This window comes from Electrona antarctica (assembly GCF_951216825.1).
Source record: "Electrona antarctica genome assembly, chromosome: 24".
Taxonomy (NCBI): domain Eukaryota; kingdom Metazoa; phylum Chordata; class Actinopteri; order Myctophiformes; family Myctophidae; genus Electrona; species Electrona antarctica.
This window is the reverse complement of record NC_136803.1, coordinates 27030101-27057595: the sequence shown is the minus strand read 5'-3', so window position 1 is coordinate 27057595 and position 27495 is coordinate 27030101. Positions and strand designations below refer to the sequence as shown.

The 27495-nt window shown below is 42.4% G+C and overlaps 2 protein-coding genes and 2 long non-coding RNA genes across 7 annotated transcripts; 2 read left to right on the top strand and 2 right to left on the bottom strand.

Moving 5' to 3' along the window:
• Positions 1 to 28: 28 nt before the first annotated feature.
• harbi1 (harbinger transposase derived 1) lies at positions 29 to 6081 on the bottom strand. Its single transcript, XM_079495087.1, has 7 exons — positions 5889 to 6081; positions 4463 to 4629; positions 3817 to 4019; positions 2956 to 3043; positions 2386 to 2593; positions 1694 to 1869; positions 29 to 1172 (listed from the first exon to the last, which is right to left on the bottom strand). Exons 2-7 carry the CDS (start codon positions 4625 to 4627, stop codon positions 969 to 971), a joined length of 1044 nt encoding a protein of 347 aa, XP_079351213.1. The 5' UTR covers positions 4628 to 4629; positions 5889 to 6081; the 3' UTR covers positions 29 to 968.
• A 1105-nt stretch (positions 6082 to 7186) lies between these two features.
• Positions 7187 to 22897, top strand: atg13 (ATG13 autophagy related 13 homolog). 4 transcript variants are annotated; one of them, XM_079495080.1, is made up of 19 exons: positions 7187 to 7374; positions 8601 to 8687; positions 9607 to 9687; positions 10376 to 10495; positions 11434 to 11480; positions 11676 to 11816; positions 12160 to 12200; positions 12320 to 12416; positions 13869 to 13979; positions 15301 to 15391; positions 15745 to 15831; positions 16360 to 16443; positions 16769 to 16884; positions 18184 to 18247; positions 18284 to 18373; positions 18985 to 19059; positions 19822 to 19932; positions 20464 to 20595; positions 21360 to 22897. In XM_079495080.1, exons 2-19 carry the CDS (start codon positions 8613 to 8615, stop codon positions 21435 to 21437), a joined length of 1641 nt encoding a protein of 546 aa, XP_079351206.1. In that variant the 5' UTR covers positions 7187 to 7374; positions 8601 to 8612; the 3' UTR covers positions 21438 to 22897. The 4 variants fall into 4 exon arrangements, with proteins under 4 accessions (XP_079351206.1, XP_079351205.1, XP_079351207.1 ...); XM_079495079.1 differs by having other exon boundaries at positions 18184 to 18373; XM_079495081.1 differs by lacking the exon at positions 15745 to 15831 and having other exon boundaries at positions 18184 to 18373.
• A 740-nt stretch (positions 22898 to 23637) lies between these two features.
• On the top strand, positions 23638 to 25564 carry LOC306916987. The gene is made up of 2 exons (XR_013789074.1): positions 23638 to 25221; positions 25258 to 25564. It is a non-coding gene; the product is annotated as an uncharacterized lncRNA (long non-coding RNA).
• On the bottom strand, positions 24702 to 26411 carry LOC306916989. The gene is made up of 2 exons (XR_013789076.1): positions 26168 to 26411; positions 24702 to 25970 (listed from the first exon to the last, which is right to left on the bottom strand). It is a non-coding gene; the product is annotated as an uncharacterized lncRNA (long non-coding RNA).
• Positions 26412 to 27495: the final 1084 nt, after the last annotated feature.

Here is a 27495-nt window from a genome sequence, read left to right as displayed (position 1 = left end):
AGAGATATATATAAATATGTACACTCGGTTGAAAAAATGAATAACTTTAATGAAGTGAAACTGCAGTCATTAAGGCCCATGGAACTTTACAAAAAGCAAAGGAGAAAAAAAAGAGGTTTAGTTTCAACACCGGCTCCTGTCATTCGCGCAAACTTGCGAAGTGATCAGCAGTGATGATGTGCACCTGCACACCTCTTGTCACCTCTTCAAAAGAAACTTCCAACTCCACACACTGAAGAAGGCTGGATCATAGCCCGGAACGTTTGTCATTTCGTTATGTAGAAAATAAAAAGAGTCTAAAAAGTCACTCTTGCCACTGTGTACCTTTTATTTATTTGATGTTGATCTAACCCATTTGGACCCGAGTTAAAAACATTCACTTAGAAAGAATATATATTCAAAGATTTGCGCCACATTTTTACAAATTTTAAAAAATAGCAGACCTACAAGCTATGAGCTATGAGCTTGTAGATCTGCTATTTTTCAATAGCTAAATTATAACATAATGTTTAAGAGGATGACGCACTGGAAGTCAGGGTGCGGTGGTTACAAGAAAAGTATTGTGAGAGGGTTTCTTCCCTCAAAAATGTGGTAAGTTAAATAAATTGGTAGATTTCAATGTTCACATGACTGCAATGTTTACGTCCAGATTTCAGTTCAGTGGCTTGGTGGTGTGTGGCTCTATGTTGTACATCCCCCCCCCTCCCCCCCCTGTTGTGCACATACTACTGCGGAACACATGGCAAAATGTAATTCTTTGGCTGGAATCAATGTGTACTTCTTGCTCAACGGCACTTTGACAGTAGTCGTGTCTTAAACTGCCACAGGGGATCGAACCCGGAAGCGTTGTCTCTGACACACCTGGCAAATCTGATCCGAATCTGATCCGACCTTAAAATATTAGCATTACAGTGACACAAAACATTACAGATGCATTGCATGGCTTGCAATGCCAAGACGGTGGAAGTTCAGCTGGTGAAGTGATTCAATATGAGCTCCTTCCGTCTGGCCTCGGCCTCTGGGTCCCTGTCTTCGGGACGCTGCTCCAACGTGTCGGGTTGTTCCAGAGGGTCCGTCCTCTCCAGCGTCCAGGCGTCCAGTCCGGACTGCAGGGAGGCGTTGTGGAGGACACAGCACGCCAGCAGGATGTCCGAGCTCTTCTCTGGGGAATACTGGAGGAGGAGAAGGTCATGGTGAACACTAACACCTGAGGACGATTCTACAAAATGTCTTCTAAATCCTGACAAGTTTTCTGAAAAACCTATGTTTCTATGTCAGTGATTCTCAAACATTTTCATGGAGGACCCCCAAAAATATATGTAATTGGCCGCCGACCCCCCATCTGAAAATATGTTGTTCCAGGCACCCCCCAGAAGCAAAGATTTGAGTTGAAAACGTTCGCTCTGAAGATGTGCGCCACATTTTCACAATTTTTTCAGATCTACAAGCTCGTAGCTTGTAGATCTGCTATTTTTCAATAGCTAAAGCAGTACATAATGCTTACAACACCAAAAGGGGTTCCCGCCCAAAATGGGCTAAAGCAGTGGTTAACATGAGGTCTGATGGAGTCTTGACTGAAGGATTATGGAGAGATTCCATAATCCTCATGTAATTAATAGCAATAGTCCATGGAACTAATTGACAAAGGGAAATAAAATCAAAAACTCTAACAGAATAGGACAGAATAGTGCACCTGCAGGTATCCTTTGCAGCTGTCCAGACATCTGAATCTCGTCTGGATGGCCCGGAATGTTCTGTCCACGATCTCATGCGTGGCGGAATGAGCAAGGTTGTACTGGACCTCCGCCGGGGATTCTGGGCAGGTGACTGGAGTCATCAGCCACTTTTTGAGAGGGTAGCGAAGGTCACCTACATGAGGATTCGGAGAAGGCTCTTTTTTTAGAAACTATTTTTGGTCTGCCAGCTGTGCGGTGATAAGAGACTTCACTTCTCCATAATATCCCTCTCCTCTTTCTGCGTAAGCCAGGGGTGGGCAACCTTGACGATGGAGAGGGCCACTATATTTCCACACTCACTCCCTAGGGCCATATATTACTGTCGTAGCAAAAATAGCCGATCTACAAGCTCAAAACGCGTCGCGCCTTTTGCTATATTCGAATTGAAATCTTGAATTATTTTTGGCTATTTTTTAATTGGAATCCTGAAAATTTACTTTTATGTAATTTCAAATGCCTTTAATTATACTTGTGTTGAGCAATGAGCTACCAATTTAGACTGAAGTAATTAAAGCAGGTCATGTTTGCATGTTGTGGAATTGTAACAGCTGAAATCAATAATATATCAGTATTCTAACATTAACCTGAGGGCCACATTAAGTGAAGGTGGGCCGCCGGTTGCCCACCCCTGGCGTAAGCCGTGACTCACCCAGTAGCCAGCCTTCCTCCGTTCCCTGCAGTGTCTTGTAGACGTGGGAGCGTTCCAGGACCTCCGTGTCCTTGAGTCCGCCGGGCCAGTGGGTCTCGGCGCTGAGCAGCAGTCCCCTGGCGTCGCACACCAGCTGACAGCTGATGGAGTGGAAACCCTTTTTGTTGACGTACGCAGAGTCCTCGCTGTTGGGAGCTTTGATGGCCACCTGGAACGGGAGAGGACAGAGAGAATGGAGAGGATGAGGAAGGATGCCACCTTCTCATCTCATCTCATTCTCCATATTCTAACACAAAAGCATCCAAAGTATCAGATCCACAAGCTCGAAATGCAGCGTGAAGAGACATGCTTTGAGATTGCTACTTTTAATACTTTTAATTAGTAACAGTTTTGGACGATGTGTGAGAAAGAGAGTGGATGGGTGAAGAGGGACAGACATGAGGGGTGAGAAGAGAAACAGACACAAGTACGTAGGATACCAAGACGAGAAAGAACGGCATATATTCTGTTTCCATCATTATAGTATAGTATATAATAGTATACATACATTATATTAATTACATTACATACCTGAACACAGTCCAGCACTCCAAGGACCCCTGGAACCTCTGCCACTCTCTGAAACTCTTCTATAGACTGATCTCGGCTGCTAGGGTCCCTGATGAAGAAAAGGCTTTAAAATGAACAACAGGCATGTGTGGATCCTGTCCCATTTACCATCCTATGGCCTGGTTTATTGCCGTCATAGTGATTTTTGGGACGATATACACCCCTAGTGCTAGGGAATGTGTGATAGGCATGACATTATGTCATGAGTATTAGGGATGCTCCGATCAGGTTTTTTGGGACCGATCACCGATTGTTTTTCTCATGATCGGCCGACACAATTACCGATAGGTCCGATACCGATACTGAATGATCTTGTGAAATGTTGCAAATGTTAACATTTCCAAAATGATTATATGTCAAAAACCACGTCAAAACTGTTCCTGTGTGTGTGGGGAGGAAGGGATGAATGTTTAGGCCTGTCACAAAAATGCAAAACGATGTTATACTATATATCTGATTGACATTTATACCACTTAAATGGTGTAAAGTAAACGATCAGTTTCTCCAGATATGGTAAATGCCGATTACCGATCAGAGTGAATATCGGCCGATATGGCCGATCACTAATCGCTGGCCGATTATCGGAGCATCTCTAATGAGTATATAATGTACAGTATACTGTACATCTGCTGCTATAGCCTATGCTCACATGTTCTATCTTATCTCAGGTACTGGTATGTGTAAATATGTCTATTTTTTTGTGTCTTGTATTGTCTGATCCCCTTTCAAATTATAGCAATGGTGGAAATTGAAGAAGTACGTGGCACTGGTAATAGCAGTGACAATAGGGGTTCATATTTCTTTGTCTGTTTGTTGCTTTACCGGTTAAGTGTGATAAATTCCGGAGCCTTCTCCACCAGCGCTCTGGTGACATTGGTCACGCATCTGGACATGGACGCCTGGCTGATCCCTATGGCGTCTCCCATGGAGGTCTGGAAGGAGCCCGAGGTGTAGAAGCCCAGCGCGGCCAACACCTGAACCTCAGGACTGATGGCCCTGGACCGCTGGGTACGCCTGCACAGAACCTGACACACACACATGCACGCACGCCAATCTTACAAATGCCTTCTAAATCAGTAGTTTTTTTTTTTTGATTGAAGATTGTTAAAAAATGTTCAATGATGCTCATAATTCCAACAGACAACAACAATAGAGGGTATGAGCGTGACATCATCATACCCGGAAGTTATGCAGGAATGCCATTTTATGCATGCGCATACCCTAGTCTATTCCAACACTTACACCTCACATTGCGAGGCACATTGAACCGAGTCAAATGTATGCCTCAACTCCTACAATTCCAAGCTTGTCAGAGGGGTTCAGGTCCCCGGTTCAAATATGATTATTATGGGGGTATAATAATTGACCCGACAGTACAACAGCTCACACTATTCCGCGATAGAGAGTGTGAAGAACTCTTCACAGTCAGGAGGACTCCGGAGAACGGAGTCAAACGGAATCAACTCACCTCTCTGAGTAACTCCACCAGGTACAGTATGAATTCCCTTGGGAAGCCAAAGGTGGTGAGGAGGAAGTGATCGGAGACAGAGTCCAGGTCAAAGCGGTCCAGAGTCTTGTGTCCTCGCCCGTGGAGCAGCAGGTCACAGTCCAGAATGGCGATACCTATAGCCATGGCTGCGGGACAGTCACACAGGAGGAGACTTCTACAGTACGGAATTGATATCTTACATTCTGTATTAACCTACCATCCACAGAAGAATCCTTCAGTTTTCTGAAATAAATATTTTTCAAAAATAGCAACCTACAAGCTCGTAGCGCGCCACTTGGTGGCGCGCTATGAGCTTGTAGATCTGCTATTTTTCAATAGCTAAATTATAACAATGTTTAAAACACCAAAAGGGGTTCCTGCCCAAAATGGGTTAATAGCAGTAAAATCATTTCTGTGTTAAGGTTTTGAACTTTGATCACAGCGAGTCATGTCAAGTCCTAAGATCGCTAGACATATTTAAGTTAAAGCATGTTGAAGTAACGGAAGTCAACGGTTCATGAAAAATCACACCTGTGTGAACTGAGTGGTGTAAGGTCTTATATAGCCTGATCAGCTGTGGTCTGACGTAATGTCAGTGACCATGGTAACCATGCTCACCTGTGCACGGACACGTACACAGGTACACAAACATACAAAGCTGGTTGTTGGAGTGGTTTGCATACCTGTGCACGGACACGTACACAGGTACACAAACATACAGACAAAGCTGGTTGTTGGAGTGGTTTGCACCACTCAAAAATTATAAATATCCACAGAAAGATGAACATTGCAGTGTGAATCAGGGTTTCTAGTAGCTCTGGTCCATAGCTCTAATGCGTTGCAACGCATTAGAGCTATGGACCAGAGCTAGGTTTCTAGGTGAAAGTAGCCTAGGAATAGTTAAGTGACCAAAGCTTTGAGGGGATGTAATACTAATGAGGAGAACACACAGTAGTAGGTGAGCAGTGAGCACATTGATGCTCAGAAAACCGAGATTTTGGTGGCTTTGTCCATGGTAGCTCTGGTCCAGTCCATAGCCTAAAGGACCTATGGACCAGAACTACGCCCATGGCCTTTCATATAGCGCCACCACCAGGGCAAACGTTCAAATCAGCTCTAACCCGCTTGGAAATCTGCAATGTATTCATTGTGCAAGTATACAAAGTCATGCCTTTCGTTCCCAACTTAGATTTCAAATATAATCGAATTAGGTAATCAATTCACAAGGCAGTTATCCAAATGCAGCACCCAAATCTAGCAAGCCCGTTTAGATTCAATGCAAATATCTGTAGCTATGAGGGGGGGAGGGTCTCAAGCAACCAAAACATACATCTTAATGTTAATACAGGTTAACCGCCAGTAATCTAAATTCTATATTTGTATGCGATCAAAGGAACAGCCTTACCTTTAACGAATAAGCAAACCGTGTAAACAAAACATAAAAACGCACTTGAGCAGAGTACATTCACTGTGATTGGAAATCGCTGTTTCGGTGGACTGTGGCGTTAAAATAAATACAAAATAAATAACATAATGCAAAAATATATATACATTGTTTGGTTACATGAGCATGATACGTCAACATGTACTTTAATAAAGTCCATGTTTAAAATGTTCAATTGTGTTTTTCCCCCTCGAGTACGTTGAGGAGGTAGAAGCGAAAGTGCTGTTGCGAATGTAATGCTAACTAAACACGTCGTCAAGCAAAGTAAACAGAATAGAGGCATAGGGTACTTGTTTTCCCCTTAAGATGTTCCTGAACATATTTCCCAATCAGTTCTAACATTTGTATTTCATGTATTTTTGGTCTACATAAACCGAAGAGGACATTGGAATGCATGTCGTCTTATATTCTTCTTATTGTTGTTGTTGTCCTCTTTAACAATCGATCCACTGAATGGATGTGGAATGATGAATTGAAAAATGTGAAAAATTGTGCTTGAAATGTACTGTAAACTGTTAATAAAAACTTCAATCAGTCACAGGGATTTTCTTTCTTTCTTTATTATTTCTTTAATTTATTCTAAGTCGTTGAGTAACAAAACATACCGGTAATAAATAAATAAATACTGTTAGAACCAATTTAGTTATTTCTATCTTATTTATTGGTTTGCTTGGACACTCGTTGCTGCCCCCCGCTGTTTCGGCTAAGCCATAGTTGGCACAGGCCCACAGCTCACACAGCAGGATGGAACCTGGGAGAGAGAGAGGGTGTGACAGGAGGAAAATGTTTGGACACGCACACGCGTGAGCGAGAATGGCAGCAAATAGTTTTTTGACCACATAACAAGTCCACAAGTTAACACAATAGAAATAAGAATGAAATAAGAAGAGAATAGTTTGTTACGTTATATTGAACTGAACACTGATTTATTTACACACACACATACACACAGCGAAGCTGATCGTTTTGGAGTTTGTTTTATAAACAACGCTGTGTGATCACAAACAATGGACCCTTGAAGTGCGTCTCAACTACTAGGCTACACCGTCTCCGCGCTGGCGACTTGAAAACTAAGGTAGGACAAGTCTCCATAACAAATACATAAATAAAATAAGAGTTATGAAGCAGCAGGGAATGTATCTTTAGGTTAATGTTTCTTTAATATTCTACTATAATACAAATTTGCAGGATGAGGAAGTCTTACAATAAACTGATACAGGCAAAAACGTATCTCATGCTTGTATTTGGTTTTGGTCCAGCTCAGCTGGGCAGAAGAAGAAGAGCTGCAGTGTGTTTGTGTTTATTTTTTTAGTCTCCTGTTCTCCAGCCATGTAACCGTGTGTAATATAGACATATCTCGTTGTTTTCTGTATTTAGATACTATATTGTGTTGCACAGGTTCAACACGGGAAGACGGACATCAAAGAGATTCTCTCCTTTGTGATGTGTAAGTAACACAAAAAAACGCTGCTAGCATGATGCTAACGTTAGCCACCACGGGCCACCGTTGGTTGGTTGAACAATTGAGCAATGTTTACACAACCACCAGGAGCTAAAAATAGTAGGTATAAACATGTAAACTCTTTGCCTTCACACACTAGTCCATTTCGACAAATTCACCCTGCAATGCGACACTGTGGTGGTACTATATATGATTTGACCCACGTCAATGATTTCCATTATTATTGTTTATAATTTTAGCATAATCATCATTCACTACCATGGATTGGAATCATTGGATGCCATTTAAATCTTCTGAGACATAATGGTAAATGTATACTCTTTAAGACCGATGTTTCTGGTCTTTGGAGATACACTTTAGGTTTATGTTTAATTGTACATATAGGCTCTATTTATATGGAACCTCTCCCTCCACTCTGGAACCAGAGGTTCCATAAATGGAGCTATATTTAGGTTATATATTCTTTTGATGATGTAATGTTGCACACACAATAATATAATTTGTTGTATGTTTATAATGCATTATAGACATGGTTACCAAAAAAAGGTATTCACTGGGTTGTGTAGGTGAAGTGATTCAGTAGTTTTTATGCACTTATTTAGAGCTATTGAGTTATTGTATAGTAAGTGAGAGGAGACTTTATACAATGTTTACATGTCATGTCTATTATTCTTTTGGATTCCTCCCAAAAGAATAATAGACATGAGGTAGTAGGTAAAAATCTTTGAAAGGGAGAGGAGACGTGTTTGAACAACTGCCTTGACGAGCAAGATTTTGACTGTTAAAATGACTGTACAATATGAGTTCCACACGTTCAAATAATGAAATTCAGTTCAATAAACATGGCTACAGTACAAATAGTTTGTATTCCTTTTAACTCATTTAGACCTGACATCGAAATAAAAAAAAATGTCTGAAAACCTCCCCAGAAGCAAAGATTTGAGTTAAAAATGTCACTGTAATAATATATATTCAAAGATTTGAGGCATATTTTCACGATTTTTCAAAAATAGCAGACCTACAAGCTTGTAGATCTGCTATTTTTCAATAGCTAAATTATAACATAATGCTTATTAAAATACCAAAACGGGTTCCCGCCCCAAAATGGGTTAAAGAGAGAAAAGTCTTGGACATGGCAAATTGTGAATGTTGGAGGAATGTTCTCCCTGATCGACTTATTTTCGTTTTGTCATGATGTGGTGTTGTGACAGGGTTGTGACATCATGGACGGTCACGGTGACCTGAGCTCTCAGGACAGGAAGGACCTGGACAAATTCATCAAGTTCTTCGCCTTGAAGGTCAGAGAAGAGATGGCATTTTCTTGGATAAATATTGTTGCCGTTCAATTGTGACTTACTTTCAGAGGGATGTCTATCGTCTGCTAATAGATAGATTATTGCTATCTTCTGTGCTCTCACGATGTATCATTTACTTTGAATGAAAGACTTTCCCCCCCTTGCCTTCAGTTTTACTATGATGTTTCTGTTTACAGTTACACCACTCAGTTCACACGGGTGTGATTTTTTTTGTTTAGACCTGACCTGAAAATATGTGCTATGAAAACGCCTTTATTTATTTTAGTTTATACAACATCACACTGGGTCTTTTGAGAGGCACAGCATAGGTCTTATCAAGTGACTGTAGATCAAGTAATGGATAAATTAACTCAATTCTTATCTAAACCTTGTGATTGCACTGAGGGAGAGCTCACAAAGTAAAAACAAAACCTTTGTTATAAATAAATGAATACAGTTTAAACCACATGATCCCTGGTAGCATCTCATATTTATTAGGCAAACATTTGGCAAAATAGCAGGTCTACAAGCTCACGACAATTCGCAACGTTGTGACAGTGAGCTTAAAAATTACATATTCTATTTTCAACAAAGATTTGGTGTGTAGAGGGGGAAAAAGGGACCAGGGTCCTGGAGAACCCTGGTCAACAATGCATATACAGTAAAGTTAAAGTTGTTAATACAATTTGGCACATTGGACACAATTTAAATGACTTAAACCTGTTACTTGATTGATTCTGTATGTGTGTTTCTAAGCAGTTCCAAGTCCAGGCTTGTCTGTGTCTGTCGAGATGTGTTTTTGAGATGTGTGTACTGTAATTTCATAACTGGTATGTGCATTTCCTGTGTTATCTGTTCCCGTGCCGTTATTGGTCGGTGTGTTATTTCCTGATTGGTGAGACCATTCATTTCCTGTTCTCAGACTGTTCAGGTGATCGTCCAGGCTCGTCTGGGAGAGAAGATCTGCACTCGCTCCTCCTCGTCACCCACCGGCTCCGACTGGGTAACCACGCTATTCGTATAAACATGTCTCCTTCGATGCTGTCCTTAAGCCCTATGTCCTTCATTCCTATCTCATCTTTGCACCTCTCGTCCCTGGAGGAAAGCTGTCAGGCTGTCTATTAACCACATACTGTGAAGATATATCACATCTACAAGCCCACAACTTGCAATGCTGTGAGTCTGTAGATTGGCTATTCTTTGCCGAAGAGATTTGGTGTAGAGGGGAAAAAGGAGAAGGCCAAGAAGGCCAACCTCGGTCAGCAAGGTATAGGGTTTAAGCTCATGGAAAAAAACTACGGGACTCGAGAGTTGGCTTTTATAGGCCTGAAATCGTAATGGAGAACAACAAACGCCCAGAGAGTTTGGGAAAAGCTTCCCCTCCACCCATTCATTTTTCATCTCATTCCTCCTCCATTCCATCTATTCAATCCACCTTCACTTTGAGCAGGTTAACGTACGGTAATACGCAACACACTGTAGTGTCAAATGATAATGCAACCGTTATTGCCTCATGACTCCAATGGACATGGATCCATTTTCACCAGCGCTTTTTCTCCCTGTCCTGTTTTCGTCTCTGTTTTCATGTCTATTTTGAAAGATCTTCCAAGTGAAGGGTATTGTGTTACCCGTCTCGGCTTTCCACCCATTCCCTCTTCTTTGTGTCTCTCTGCCTGTGTGCTTTCCTCCAGTTCAACCTGGCCATTAAGGACATACCAGAAGTAACTCATGAAGCCAAGAAGGCCCTGTCCGGCCAGCTTCCAGGCATCGGTCGATCCATGTGTGTGGAGATCTCCCTCAAGACATCAGAGGTAAAGATCCCATTGTGTCTATGAAGACGAGCCCAAAATAAGCAACCATTAAAGGCACACAAGCACTTTTAAACCTATATGCATCTGCTATATGAACAAATCTACAAGCTCACAACGTGTCACGTGGAACCTTTTTTTGAAACATTTTAAATGCACAAATCTGTTGGCCAGTGTAATAGAGGTAAAAGTCGGTCCATACCTTCTGTCTTGACGTGTGTGAGGCATTCACATAATTGCGTGGACATAAAGAAAACTTTATTTTGGGTTATGCTGTCACTTTTATGAATGTATATTTGTCTTCTAAATCCTGACAGTTTTCTGAAAAAGCTATGTTTCTATGTCAGTCGTTCTTCGATTTTTCAAAAATAGCAGACCTACAAGCCGGAGGGACAGAAGCAGTCCAGTTGGCGGTAGTGCTGCACAATTAATCGATGAAAAGATCGAGATCTAGACTCAGACACCTATGAGATCTAATTTCTAAATTTAAGCAATAATCGTGCAGTTGGCTGTCCAATTCAATTTTAGTTACTCTTATGGTTTTGCTACTATACAAGAGATATTCTTCAAGAGAGGTTTAAGTCGAGCACTTTGATGTTGTCTGTTTAAAGCCACAGTAGTTGGCTCCAGGTGCTCCACATTTTGAATGGAGCAGTTGTTGAGCAACTACAGACAATAATATATGAATGTCTAGTTCTGGTCCACAGTCTTGCTGTTATGTATCAATTAAGAAACACTGCATGTGCTGTAATTGCTGTTGACTGGTTTGAATTATGAGAGAATTGAGATTGTGGGCCGGCCTGCTGTCGGCATGTACAAATTAAGCTGATTGAAAAGAATGCAAGCACACAACACACATGGAAACAGTGGTTTCATTCTTTCTAATTAAGTCTCTCTCTCTCTCTCTCTCTCTCTCTCTCTCTCTCTCTTTCCCACACCAGGGTGACTCCATGGAGTTGGAGACTTGGTGCGTGGAGATGAATGAAAAGTGAGTGGGGTTTATTCATTGTGTGTTTTCACCAGTGGCCTGTAGCTCTTGGCTTACAGGGATAGGAGATGTGATGAAAATGATAGAAATCGTAACTTGACACAGCAGCTAATGACAGTAACAACACACAGTATTACTGTATGGTTGCAGTGTGTACAGAATTGTCACATACATGTTGCTTTTGTCCCTCTGTAGATGCGATAAAGACATTAAGGTGTCTTATACTGTGTACAACCGTCTGTCCCTCCTGCTGAAGTCACTACTGGCCATCACCAGAGTCACTCCTGCATACAAACTGTCCAGAAAGCAGGGACACGACTATGTCATATTATACAGGTATGTGCTTACTGTGTGTCGGTGCTTGTGCGCATGAAAGAACAGTGGTGTACAGTAGTAGGTCTGTAACTATTGATTATTTTCTTAGTGATTATTAACCCATTTTGGGGCGGGAACCCCTTTTGGTGTTTTAAACATTATCTTGTAATTTAGCTATTGGAAAAATAGCAGATCTACAAGCTCATAGCGCGCCACCGAGTGGCGCGCTACGAGCTTGTAGGTCTGCTATTTTTGAAAAATCGTGAAAATATTTAGAAGAATCTTTTTAAATTTTGAGGTCAGGCCTAAATGCATTAAGAACATTTTTCTGATCATTCTTGTACATATTTCTCCATGCATCTAGGATATACTTTGGTGAGGTCCAGCTCAGCGGACTAGGAGAAGGTAACCTTGTTCTAAACCTCCCTGCACACACCAACACGAAACGCACTTTTTTTTCATGGATGTTTTCAGTTTGTGTTCGGTTTCATTTGAAGGCTCTGTCGTGTGTTTTTGTCGTGTAGGTTTTCAGACGGTACGTGTGGGTGTAGTGGGCACCCCCATTGGCACCGTCACCCTGTCGTGTGCCTACCGCACTAACCTGGCATTCATGTCGAGCAGGTAACACACACACACACACACACACACACACACTCTCAGTCATACAGACTGATGTCGTTTTTGGTAGCAATGCACTGTACAGTATGTATACAATAGGGCATTAAGCAACTAGTCGACTAGTTTACTAGTCGACTAGTAAATCCACTAGTCGACCTTGTTGGTACTAGTTGACTAGTTGATAAGAAGGGAAAGAAAAGTTTATTTCTTTATTTTTTTCCCGATTTTGTAGGCCTCAAGATCAGGTAGAATATAGTTATAGTCACCATGTACACAGTACCATGTACAAATATTTATTTCCAAAAAAGAAAAAAAGGTTTATTTTTATTTTTTATTTTTTACATAATAGGTAGTTAAACAACTAGTCGACTAGTAAACTAGGCAACTAGTCAACTAGTAAAAATGACTAGAAGTGAATGCCCTAGTATACAATAGTGTGTGTCGGTAATGTATGTGTGGCTCTATAAACTGTTGCATGACCCAATTGTTACATAGCTTGTATCAGCACTAGGTGCGGCAGGGGATCAGCAAGTGGGAAGGCCTTCTGGGGATCGGAAGATCCTCTGTTTGGTTCCCAGTTCCTCCAGGCTTTGTGTCAAAATTACCCTGACACTGCAAATAACCTTATTTCTAAGACCACTAGCTTTCTCATTGGCCATCATTTCATTGGTTTTCTTTTCAGTGCAGGCGAGGACCTTTTGTGTGAATTTGTAGAAGGCATGGATTGAGACTGATTTCAATCATTTGGATCATTGAAGCATGTTGCGCAGCGAAAAATAGCCAATCTACAAGCTCTCAATGCGTCTGTGGCGTATTGTGAGCTCGTAGATATAGGCTGTCTTCGGATTCAGCATTTGTTTAATTGTTGAATCAACACTTTTGCGTGGGGCTCCTTTCACACTGTTTTCATCACACATTAGGTCATGACATTTTATTTAGCTTTATATATATTGAAATTCTTTATTTGGAATACCCCTTGAGATACAATATCTCGTTTCCGAGAGGGTCCACAAGTATACAGTCGCACAGTATACAGTCAGTACAAGGTAATTACAAGTAATTACAGGTAATTACAAGTAATTACAGGTAATTACAGTACAAGGTAATTAACAGAACATAAAAAAAGGAAAACAAAACACAAAACAAACAGTTACAAAACAACACAATACAGGGTATTGTACTAGACAAGCAGAGTAGCAACAAGATGTAAAAGTTGTTCAGTCAGTATCATTGTCACTATAGGTCAGCATTAAGATACATTTAATTTGGTTTTCAGCATTGGAGAACTTTTGATACAAAGAAACATTTAGTTAATCTCATTGATTGTAAATTCATTGTTTGCATGAGAGTATATTAAGTAATATAGTAATAAAGTAAGAAACTACAATGAACAATCCATGGTAGAAGCTGATATTCAGTCAAATGTCCTGTGGTTTTGCTCTGCTCCGTCTGCAGACAGTTTGAGCGCTCGGCTCCCATCATGGGGATCATCGTGGACCACTTTGTGGACAACAATCCCTATGGCAACCATCTGGCCCACCACGCGGGTCAGCCCTGTAACTTCAGGTACTAGAGATCATAGATATTAACCCATTTAGACCTGAGTTCAAAACATTCACTTTGAAAGAATATATATTCAAAGATTTGCGCCACATTTTTACGATTTTTCAAAAATAGCAGACCTACAAGCTCGTAGCGCGCCACTCGGTGGCGCGCTACGAGCTTGTAGATCTGCTATTTTTCAATAGCTAAATTATATGGAGCCATGTGTGTTGACGGGAGGGCGGAAGAATTTACGGAAGAATCTACGTCACGCTGCCACTCAAGTGGCTACTGGCCAATCACAGCGCATCTTTTCCCGGGACTTATCAGACCCGAACATGCGCTCTGTGACGCACGCTCATGCTTCCGCGGTGCTTCGCGAGGAATCTCAGGAATCTTTTGCCCTCCCTTGAGCACACACGCTCCACAGCATAGACCTAGCATAGACCTTTATATGTCTATGCTAGAGATGGTACCCATACACAGCGTCAGCCCATGTACGAGGCCCTGTCAGTCTTATCAAGTGTGTTCTGGTCACTGACTGACCTGTCACTATTGATCTGAGCCCTCATGGTGACTGTACTATGAAACAAAAAATCTGAAACCTCCTTACATCCCTCCATCTTTTTTTTCTTTTTTTTTTAATATGCAAGAGACACAAAAGACAAACAAGGCATACAATAAAACAAAAACATCAACAGAAAAAGCAGAATAATAATATAAAAAATAATAAACAACAAAAAAACAAAAGAGGTCATGGGATGTACAGCAACAAGCAACAACAATACATATTACAGACTTTTGGATTCATTGACAACCGGAAAGACACAGCCCATATTCACTCCATATCCGCCCCCCCAGCTATTAAATACTCTATCCATTTCTCCCATCTTCTTTCACCCAGCTCTTTTTGCAGTCTTAAAGAATAGGTCATCTGTTCTAGGAGATGTAGTTGTTTCACAATGTTGATAAATAGGTCAGCCTTTTGTGATTTTTTTAATGATCGTACATTGTCTGAGCAATGTGCCTCCCTCTGTACCAACATTGTGTTACTTGATGGTTGCCACACACACACACACACACACACACACAGTAAAATTCATACTCTTACGGGTACGTTTTTACAGTAGCTCTCCACCGAAGCAGTGTTGGAAAGCGCCAAAAATCTGTTGACTGGGCGGTGGGTACACTGTAGCGTCCGGTTGCAAGTTGTAGAGCGTCGAAAGCCGAGCGATCAAGCTTGGTTGGCTACCTTTACACTCTTAGAGATTTCTCACGCACTTGTGTCTGTGTGTGTGTGTGTGTGTGTGTGTGTGTGTGTGTGTGTGTGTGTGTCCGTGTCCAGAGCCCCGGGCGAGGAGGAAGGAGTGTTTGGAGCAGTTGAAGACTCCCAGGAGGTGTGCACCACCTCCTTCTCCACCTCCCCTCCCTCTCAGGTATGACTCTTCTCAAACGCACTCTGACACAAGCAGTGACAATCACGGACTCTTTAGTTCTCTTCTTCTTCACAAATCTATATTCTGTCACCTATTCTTTGTCTTTTCCTTCCACTGTTTTTACGAATGTTTTTCATCTGCTGTTTTTCTCTCTTCTGTCTGTCCCCCCGGTTTGTGTCTTTTCCTCCTCTCTGCCTCTGTGAATTGCCTGTCTTTGTGTGTGTGTGTCTCTGTCTGTCTGTCTCTCTGCTGTGCATCTGGGTTTGTGGTCTGTGCGCGTGTCTTTGTCCGTTCATCTCGGCTGTGTGTGTGCGCGTGCGTGTGTGCATGCATGTTTGTTTGTCTTGTCTCAGTGTGTGTGTACGTTGACTCCCTCCCCTGCAAAGGCGTCTAAGCCTCTCCCCTTGGACAGTTTGCAACACGGACCTGTCACTCACACTGTGAGTCTTAGTGTGTGTGTGTGTGTGTGTGTGTTATTTTGCACAAATCTGTATGTAAACGATTAGCGTCTTCGCCATTTGGTGTCTAGACTGAAGTATGAATAGAGATCTCTGTTAAGCTAACTCTAAAGACTGGTCAGCTGTCCTCTAATCGTGTTATCTCTGGCTTTCCTCAACCCCTGTTTAAAACATCCTTGCATGTGCTCTCTTTTAGCCCTGTTCTCTCTCGTCTATTTCTGTCTCCATCTCTCTTTTAACCCATTTTGACCTGAGATCAGATCCTAAAAATGTCTTCTACATCCTGACAGTTTTCTGAAAAAGCTATGTTTCTATGTCAGTCGTTCTTCGATTTTTCAAAAAATAGCAGACCTACAAGCTCGTAGCGTGCCACTCGGTGGCGAGCTATGAGCTTGTAGATCTGCTATTTTTCAATAGCTAAAGCATAACATAATGCTAACACCAAAAGGTGTTCCCGCCCAAAATGGGTTAAATAGAAGTTTGTCTGTCTCTGTCTGTCTGTCCCTCCAGTTGTACAGTTCAAGGATGTCATATCAGCCCACCGCTGTAGGGGGAGCTGGTGACCACCACCCTTGTGCTGTCAACCTGCACCAGGTAACACTAACACACACACACTCACCAAGGACTGTCTAAAGAGGACGAGACGCGAAGACCGTACGGGCGACGCCATGTTGCTCCATGGTGCTCCATGGAAGGAAAGAAACATGCGCAGTTGAGACCAGGAAGTTGTACATGCACAAATTTGGGCATGTACAACTTCCTGGTCTCAACTGCGCATGTTGAGACCATGGAGCAACATGGCGTCGCCCGTACAGTCTTCGCGTCTCGTCCTCTGTAGACAGTCCTTGACACTCACAACTCACTCACTTTGTATTTGGCCACTCCTGGTAACTCTCTTCATCTTCCTTCTCTCCGTAAGGTGATGCATGCTGGGAAGGAGGGCGGGGTTGCGTTGGGTCCTGCCCAACCAGCTCATGGGACTGATGCTCATCATGTGACCGTTGACCACCACGCACCCAACACTCCTGGCAGCAGGTGAGCGGTTTCTTCTACCATTTGACGATATTAGGGATGTATAATAATAAGTTGAGTCTTCTAGCTTGGCCCCCAGAGATTACTGTCAGCAAGTTAAGGGGCCATCTTTTTTTATATCACCTCCATCGAGGGCAAAGGTGGGGTTGAAAAGACTACAGAATACTGAATGATAAATTCATCCCACATTTTCTGCCACTATGAAAACTCACTTGTTAAGACTAAGGGCTGATTCATACTCTATTCATAAAAGTCGGTTCGGCTCTGTAGAGCCTACAATGTGATGGAATTTGAGGTTCGGGGGGGGGCGGGTACCGTCCTAAAGTCGTCTCTTCGGTGCTACTGAACATTTCTGACGAGCCGAAATCATTTCGGCACTACAGCGCCGAAACAGCGGTAAAATAGTATGAATCGGCCCTAACACTCCTCATCCCTTATATCCCTTCTGTCGCACACTGTAAAGTAACGTTAACCAAATGAGCAACACAATATTTCTCCCCACAGAAGTCGGGCATCTATAAGTCTATAACTAAAACAAATGTATCAAATTTCAGTAACCCAAACAGTTCTGTAATTAGTCACTCAGTCACGCTACGTTTCCTATTGTCCTATCTCAGAATCAACTTTATTGTCACGTCACAGTTTTACAAGTTTGAAATTTGTTTTAGTGCTTAGTTCCCACAGAAAGTACAAGTAAAGCGTTTCAGATCATTTAGAAGCTTGATTCTCTCATCTTATCTGTAGTGAAACACAAAGTAAAGCAGGTAGAGTTATTAACCCATTCCGGGGCGGGAACCCCTTTTGGTGTTTTATCTAAGCATTATGTTATACTTTAGCGATTGAAAAATAGCAGATCTACAAGCTCAGCGCGCCACCGAGTGCCGCGCTACGAGCTTGTAGGTCTGCTATTTTTGAAAAATCGTGCAAATGCGGCACAAATCTTTGAATATATATTCTTTCAGAATACTTTTTTTTTAAATTTCGACGTCAGGTCTAAATTGGTTAAGCCGTATCAAGCAGTGGAAATGTGACGTTAGTCTTTGACACTGATGTAATTAACCCATTTTGGGCGGGAACTCCTTTTGGTGTTTTAAACATTGTTATAATTTAGCTATTGAAAAATAGCAGATCTACAAGCTCATAGCGCGCCACCGAGTGGTGCGCTACAAGCTTGTAGGTCTGCTATTTTTGAAAAATCGTGAAAATATTTATTTCAGAAAACTGGAGGATTTAGAAGATTTTTTTTTAATTTTGAGGTCAGGCCTAAATGGGTTAATCTCTAGTCTCTGGTTCTCTTTCCAGTGGAGATGACGAGGGTCTGTCCCAGAGCCCAGGAGGGAGGAGTGACGGGAGGAGAGATGAAACGAGGAGGAGGAGTGACGGGAGGAGAGATGAAACGAGGGGGAGGAGGAGTGCGTCTCCTTTTTGTGACCCGGTGGAATCACTGATCACCAGGAGAGTTGGGGCGTTCGTCAATAAACCCAACACACAGGTGGGTCTCAAACCGTTTCATGTCAATGACCCCCCCAAATTGATTTGATATGTATTTGGCCGCGGACCACCATCTGAACAGGCTTTGTGCCAGGGACCCCCAGAAGATAAGATATGTGTTAAAAAAAAAAGTAAAATAAAGAAAAGTCATTATGATGTTGGGAATATCAACACTATGCTTTCATATGAAGTAAGAATAGGTCATAATATACCGTTTTTGTACTGTTATAGTGCTACAGTGTTGTTAAATAGGTTATATTATGTTTAAGACTTATAATGCTTAATATAACAATATTACTCATCAGTCATAACGTGACATGAAGCCTCAATATTCCATACCATTAAGTAGTATCGTATCACAAACCTTTCTCGATGTAGGGGAATCCGATTCAGCTGTATAGCACACATTTGTTTTACTGTGTGTGTGTGTGTGTGTGTGTGTGTGTGTGTGTGTGTGTGTGTGTGTGTGTGTGTGTGTGTGTGTGTGTGTGTGTGTGTGTGTGTGTGTGTGTGTGTGTGTGTGTGTGTGTGTGTGTGTGTGTGTGTGTGTGTGTGTGTGTGTGTGTGTGTGTGTGTGTGTGTGTGTGTGTGTGTGCGCGCGCATATGCGTAGGTGGCAGCAAGTCTGGACTTGCCGTTTGCAGCCTTTGCACCCAGAGGTGTGGACAACGAGGAGAATGACCCCATGGTAACATTTATTTCCATTAGCCTCGTGTTGTTGACTTCACCGCTCGACCAATGCACGTCAAATGTCTTTTGCACACCGCCAGTATTCTGTTTGAAATATTTACTGTATTGTGCCGAATATAAGACGACCCACATTTTTCAAGACTCATTTGTGGAAAAAGAACATTGACTATGAAGTAGTCTAGTCCCGGTTATAATACGACCCTATTTTTTTAGGATATTTCCATTGGGAAAAAAAACAGTCTTATATTCAGGCCAATAGGCCAATACTTTAATTTGAGAATGGAAGCCAAAGGGGCTCTGTTGGGGCTGAAACCATGCCTGAATTTGGAGTCGTGTATCATATGACTCAGTGGGCTGTATTTTGCGTGTCTTAAGTACCAGGTCTTATTACTTAACTTAAGACCTGGAGGCGTGGTCAATGCTCTTTGCCCACTCAGAATAGCCAAATGGCATTGATCACGCCTCCAGGTCTTAAGTTAAGTAATAAGACCTGGTACTTAAGACACGCAAAATACAGCCCAGTATGTCATAGACAACTGTCATCACAGGCTGGGCAAATCTTGTTGAAAATAATTCTGCGTCTACAAGTCGGTGTAGTATTTGCAAAGTATGAAAAGTTTTAGCGGCGAGTATGTCACAGTTGTGAAACAACTCAAACTAAGGAACATGTTAACAGAAATGTATATCGATGTGAAGCAGGAGAGAGCCTTATAGTGTAGAGTGACACTAACGTGTGTGTGTGTGTGTGTGTGTGTGTTAGGTTCAACCCCCTGACTCCCCTACAGCGCCCTCCCCCCTGCAGGGCAGTCTGCACTCCCAGGAGTCTGAGGGTTCGGGACAACAACCAGACGACTTCGTCATGGTGGACTTTGTAAGGATCTCGCCTTTTCTCTGCATGGATTCATTGTATCAATTGATGGTAAATTGATTGTGGTCTTGCGTCGTTATTATATCCAATAACGAGTGGTAGAGGTGAAAAATTGCATAACTCCAAACGGAGAGCCCCCCAGGAGCTCAGAGCATGCGCGCTGGGTCATACATAGGCTTGTTCGCCTTTTTACAGAAGCCCCTTTGGGACAAAACACTGCATGGTATTTGGTCATTATGAAAGACAGATGTATAGGTGGGGAAAAAAAAGATTTTGCGTATGACCCAGTGCGCATTTTCACCTCTACCACTCGTTGGATATCATCAGGGTCGCGAGACATGGCCAAAGTATTTTTGGGGTCCCCAGCCCAAAAGCTGATAACCCCTGGGGGACAAGTACAGATCCCTGGGGGGGACCCCGGGCAATGAAGCATGTATAGGCTATAAGTGGTGAAACAACCAGAAAAGCTGGTAAACTGTGATTGCGCGAACAACGGACAGTCGCTGATGTTCATCCTCTGGTTTATTCCGTCAGAAACCGGCCTTCTCCAAAGATGACCTGTTGCCCATGGACCTAGGCTCCTTCTACAGGGAGTTCCAGAACCCCCCACAGCTGGCCAGCTTGTCCCTGCACATCAGCTCTCAGGCCTCTATGGCCGACGACCTGGTATGTATATTGAAGCAAAGCCATTCGCAGGTGCTGCCAGCCACTCAACTCCTACTGCTGCCAGTTTGACCCCCTCTGATTTAAACGGTACAAGCTTTATCGGCGTTGAAAGAAGTGCAGAACGAGTGTGTGTACAGATCGTTATGGGGGCTATTATCTCTGTCTGAAACTAGCGCACAAACATTCTACACGCAATGACAGTAGGGCTACTATTAAATATTCTATCTGGTTGTTAGTAGGTTGTGAGCTGACCACCCAAGGTTCTCAGATTAAAGAGGGGTTCTGTGACACCAGAGTACATTTAAGTTTATCTCTGTTAATCCATATGCCATGGTTTCTATAAAGCAAAGAAATGAATACATTACAAACAATATAAGGACCACATTAATGACAATACATTGCAATGCCAAGTATATCAAACATAAAGTACTAAACATAATGATTCAAGGCACAATACGATCAAGACAGTACATTGGTCAAGTACGCATGGCTGGTGCTGTAGACTCAGTGGGAAGTGCATGTTCTGCATGTGGCTTGGATGAGGTCTGGAAACTGAGTGAGGGCTGTGGAGTGAGTGACTGCTTATATGTGGCACACCTAAACTGTGATTGGCTATGAGTTGAGTGGTGTGATGGCAAACAGGTGTCTCATTATGGATGCAGGGAATGGGGAATGTCCACCAGAGGCTGCCATTCAGACAGCATGGATATAATTCACAACAGCTACTGCTACTCTTAATCCACTGCAAACGTTTCTCCCTCCAGGACTCCCTTCCAGAGAAGCTGGCCGTCTACGAGAAGAACATTGACGAGTTTGATGCTTTCGTGGACATGCTACAGTAGCGAAAGGAATGACTGGTTTGTATATACTGGTACCAACTGGTTTTGTATACCGGTTTTAACGGGGGTATGAGAGGGACCCGAGAACTTTGTATGGTGTGTCTACAAAGGAACACCTCTGTGTATGTGCGTGTCAGCTTGTATAGAAGAGGCTTCTCTTATATGTAAATAATAAACTCTCTCTTGTTCACACACGCTTAGAGCTTTATTAGAGGATGGTCAGTCTTTTTTCTGTCTGGTGGCAGTTCTACACAACTCATGAAGTGTAATTGTCTGTATCTTTGATGAATCAATCCTTCTGCACTGCTATAGGCTGCATAGCATAATTCGGTATGTATGGAACAGGCTGGTTTGTCCACTCTCAATACAGTGTTTATCTAAAAGTACAAACTATAGGAATTCTCTTTATTTATACATGACCAAACGGGAAGGGGCAAGTGCGTGACCCCGGTTGAAAAAGAAAAAAACAGGGAAAGGGACCTGACGGGCCATGGCCCCCCGTAGTTCTTCTATTGTCAGCAGCGGTTTTGTCACTCCAACATTTCACTGTACCTGTATAAATGAGTCACCGATAAATGCGATAGAATCTCTCTTTTGTATATTATTGTGTGTAGCTGTATGACGCTCTTCTGTTGAGGCATTTAAGATCGTGTCAAAGAATTGAATTTATCCCCTGAGCAAGCAGGCAGGCTCTATTAGCTCAATGGTAAAAACAATTCAGCGCTTCTTCACCTCTGAACCCTCAGTGGCCCCCGATACAACTGGTTTTCTACATTAAAAAAATACCAGCTAGCTCACCAGCTGAATTTAATTGAATTTAAACTTGCTATTAAGATAGAAAAGCAGTGGTCGAGAAAGTGAAGAATCCTGGTTTGAAGGGCAAAAGTATCGAGAAGGCAGATGACACCCTCATTGCACAGATCTCAGCCATAGATGAGTTATGCACAGTAATCACACTAAATCCTGATTTATACATGCTGACAATAACCGATCTACAAGTCCACATCGGGTCATGGATGCGACACATTGTGATCTTGTAAATCTGCTCATTTCAGCACCTCACACGGTTGTACGGCAGAGCATAAATGAAGTATTAGTACAGTTACAAGAACCGAGAGAGTACATCAACAAACATACACATTACAATTATTTTGCTAATACGAGTACAAACATTGTTTCTCAATGATCTGCAGCAAGTTTGGACTTCAGATAAACGATGAATTGACTGTAAACCAGCCAGTGAAGTTCCATACAGACCGTATTAGCTGGAGCACCACAGAGCTGATGAAGTATAGGGTGACTAATAGACAGAAGGGGAAAACAGATCATTGGTTTCTTGTAATTTGCTTCCCCCCCATCTAATTAGTTGGCAAATATCGTAAAGTACTCTGCTCTGAAGAGTACTAAAACATAAGACAGAGACCGCTCAAGGCCTGCAAACCACTTGAACTCCCTAGCATAGTTCTGAAGACCTACAAGCTCATAGCGCGCCACTCGGTGGCGCGCTATGAGCTTGTAGGTCTGCTATTTTTCAATAGCTAAATTATAACGATGTTTAAAACACCAAAAGGGGTTCCCGCCCAGAATGGGTTAAGACTCCCCTACTGCTGTTTTTCTATCCTACCAGAAATCTTGCATTAATTGCAGTCATGCGGTAGTCAACACCAGGTGAATGGAATTAATTATGTCGTAGAGATAAAAAAAACAGCAGTGGTGGCAGCGTTTAAGAACCATGTAAATGAGGCGGCAGCCTACTATCCATCTGCCCTGGTCCAGTGCGTTTAGCGTCTCTCTAACGCCCTGACAGGAAAGCCTCTGCTGCACACGGGTAAAATTGGGCGGCTGTGGCTCAGGAGGTAGAGCAGGTCGTCCAATGATCCCTGGGTCGGCGGTTCGAATCCCGGCTCCTCCTATCCACATGTCGAAGTGTCCTTGGGCAAGACACTGAACCCTACATTGCCTCCAATGAGTCGGTCGGTGTGAGCTTGCCACCATTGGTGTGTGAATGTGGGAAGTGAGGACGCTGGCGTTGACTGTTCGCCGCTTCACCTCCCAATGTATAAATGAATGAACCATTTTAAAGCGCTTTGAGCACTTGGAAAAGCGCTATAAAAATGCAATTCATTATTCTTATTAAAAAATCCACTACCATGTGCGAGGGGTCCAACTTTACGGAAAATAAACCAAACCATTTAGCTTTTGGAAAAAGTCTATTCTCCAGGCTGGGAAGCGTCTCAGCTTCTCTCTCAAATGCACTTTGTGGCATTTTAATAAAGATATGTACCGGACAGAGTAACTTCTTCTACTACTACATTTCCGGGTTGTGCCTGCACTGATCCAATTGGTTGCATTTTATTTCATGACAAAAATAGTGCTAGAAGCTGGGGCCTGGAACCTGAGACACTCAGCCAGCCTAAAGAATATACCTTTTTCCAAAAACGAAGCAGGCTTTGTTTCGGTGAGTAGCTAAGTGGTTTTGTTAATTTTCTGTAAACTTGGACCCCTCGCACAGCAGTGGAATTTTTACCTGTGTGCACTGTGCAGCTTTCCTGTCAGGGCATTAGTGAGAACTCGCTAAACACACTGGACCAGGGCTATCTACCGACCAGCCAGTAGATCAATATGACAGACTATGTTCAGACTATGGTAGGCCAAATCGTTTGGATGAGAGTACATGAATATATACTTACTTTAAGTTGAGCATTACTCGTTTTATTTCGTTACCACAGCATCCAATGTAGCTGGGTCGACGATGTCTTGAGTACACAAATTGATCTGATCACTAGCGAATAACGATATACAGTCGGACCTAAAGGATCTTATTTGCAGTCTGCAGCACTCAAAGCCTTGGCCTATTACATTACAGGAGACTGCATGAAAGTCTGTCCTCTCCGTATTACGTCGTCTTATATTCCGATGGGACCCCTAACAATGCTGCCTTTCTATTATCAGAGAGTAAATTGACCCGACATTTTTATATCACTCAATTCTGTGAGTGGTTCGACATGAAACACCAGGTGATTACACTTAAAGAGGTTAAATGGAAAATGCGTTTAACCCTTTTTCGATCACATCCCATTAAAGTTGTCCTATTCCGTTTTCATGTATTTTTTTTGTATCGACATCCAATTATGATTTCTTACAGCAAAGGTGTTTCCCTGTTTAATTATTTCAAAAACTGTCAAATGAGGAAAAAATGGTAAAAAAAAAAGAAAAAATCCATTGAGAGCTGATCTGTTTTTGACATTGTTTTAAAATATTCATCACAAACAATACGATATTATTGTAACAATATGGACAAAATCAGGAGTTTGGGAGGCAGGGATTCATGAACATTGTGCTGTTGCACAGGGGTCTTCAGCAGGTGTTCCGGGACCCCTAGAGGGTCCTCAGAGTTACTACAGGATCTTTGGGTGATAGGAACTCTGAGACAAGCAGCCACATATTAACATGAATCCAACGCCACACATTGACAGTGCTCAGACAAGTCTGTATGAAGCCATCTATGAAAAAGTTTAATCTGCAACACAATGTTATACAACATGTAGTGGGGGTCCCTCCCTGCTTCATCTCTCTCTCACCTAAGGGGTCCCTGGACTGAAACACCGTTGAAGACCCCTGCTGTAGCATATTCTCTGCAGCCAACATAAAGGAGACGCCTTGGTAAACGAGCGGGGCAATACGTAGAAAGCACTGTTCTCTTCTGGCCATGGACATTGTGTCAAAGTGTCCTTGGTGCCTTGCATTGGTTGCCTTTGCTATGTGGGGGAATCTCACATTGTAAAGCGTTTTGGATTAAGGCGCTATAGAAATGCAGACAAAGTATGCATGTACATTTTCTTCTCTCATCTTACCAAGGTGTTTGCTCTATTTTGTTTGCAGCTTAGCTGTACACTAGGGTTTTACACACAGACATTCTGTTTGTAATGCAGCTTTTAGTGGTGAGTCAGCGCTAGTGTTTTCTACAAGAAGCCCAGGTGCTAACTTGGCACATCGCTGTTGTTAATCTGTCTGAACACAAAGAGATCTTCAACTTGCACTTTCGTTTTTCTGCTGTTATTACTAGATGTCCTTATACACAGCATGACTGAACTGTTCCATTTCAATAAATCTACTCTTAATTCACCTGACTTCTCGTTTCTTGTGTTTGGTTCTGTTTGCCCATTTGCAATTACCACTTAGTTAGGGCAGATTCACACCGAGTCTGATTTAATCGAACTTTTCCTGAAAACGATTGCCTGGTCCCCGCTGGCCATGATTCACATTGGCCTTTTAGTACGGATGGCTTTCACATTGCAGGGATCCGTATCCGAGTACACTTCAATCGGTCCATCTGCCAAGTGCCACAGCGAAGGAGGTGGTGGTGTGGAGTGTGGGTCCTCTCCTGTTGGACTGCAGGAGGGGACTGATCCTCTGCTGCCATACAGTCTCTGCAGCATGGCTCGTGTGTTGGGGAGGAGGGAGATGGCCTTGGGTGGTCCTCCTGTTGTACTCTAGGCCTACTAGTTTCCCACTGTTCATCCCTCTGGCTCCATCCTTAGACAGGGGGAAAACACAGTTCAGAGAGTCAGTGAGAGTTAAAAAGGTCCACACCACAACTATAACAAATACAATATTGAACAATATACTGGAGTTGTAGTTAAAGAGAAACTTGAGAAAGATATACACAAGGATCTAAATCACTGCTCTGCCTAAGTAGTAGGAAACTGGCAACTGCCACTGAATCGGCTTACTTTGTGTCCTGCAGCAACAGCAAACAGTTTAACATGATTGTGAAGCCTGTACTTCTAGGCTAAACAGAAGGGCAACTGGGTTGAACTTTAGTTTGACACGTGCAGTGATTAATTCAATATCCAGTCGTTGAATCTCTTTTGGATATGTCAATCCATTTATTGAGAACATCCATAGTCGGAGCAGTAGTATTCAAACTTAAATAAACTGAACCATCGACCACGCACGGTCGAAAACTGTGTCGTCTTCCTCTGTCGCACCTGAGTGCCATCACAGTGACAGGTAATAAGGGTTTCCATGACAACCACCCATCACTGATTGACATGACATCATATAGAAGGACACGTTTAAATAAAACAAAATAAACAAAAGCATTTTGGCTCTGCTTAGTAAAGTACATTCATTCACTGAATCAAAGGACAAACCGACATGATCAACAGACTAACAGTAGAAACATGCCAACAACAGTAGAAAGATAATCTGTTAACTAGCGTCGCCTAATTTACACCATTACTAAATCAACAGACATGAACAACATTCATTTCCATTGACTATAGGTCACACATTCCTACTTCCTAGTATTCGGTGCCATTTGTGTCCCCGGTCATAATACAGAATATCTTGTGTAAAATAAGCAAAAACACTATTTGTAGGCCTACCTCAGAGTGAAATAAATATAAAATAATCCCTTTGATTTGAGTATGCTAAAATATGGCATGTCCCCTGCATGTTTTTTGATGATGCGGCTGTTACGAAGGCTCTCCATGTTGGGACCGACCTCGAGACTTCATTACAGTACCCATATATGGGCAGGGGACTACATTACGGGCATACCAACATCATCTGAATATCCATATATGGGCATATCATTATTCTGAAAATATGGTTGATAATTATTATTAAAGTCTTATCTTATTTATCTTATTACTCTGTGTTCACAATGTGATACCATATTCTTAATTACATGAGGAGTAATGGCCATCTTTAGCATAACATGTCCCCCCTTCCATACCCCCTGTTACATTTGTGCTGTTACAGTGTCAATGGATATTTACATTTTCTAAAAAAAATCCTGTAAAAAAACTACAAATATACTATCTTTTGAAAAAGTTGGCAGGTGGATCATCAGCTACCGGCCTCGAATTGTGATTGTTTGAGTGAACATTTCGAACGGAGTGCGTCGGCCGCCATTTTGTTTACGCTCCTCTAGCAAATCGCAGAGCCATGTAGGCAAATCGTACGCGTTCGGTGCCCTCTACTGTTGATTTTGAAAAATGCCTCAGCGGCATCAAAGCTGAGCGGACCAATAGGAACGGCGCCCGGCTACTAG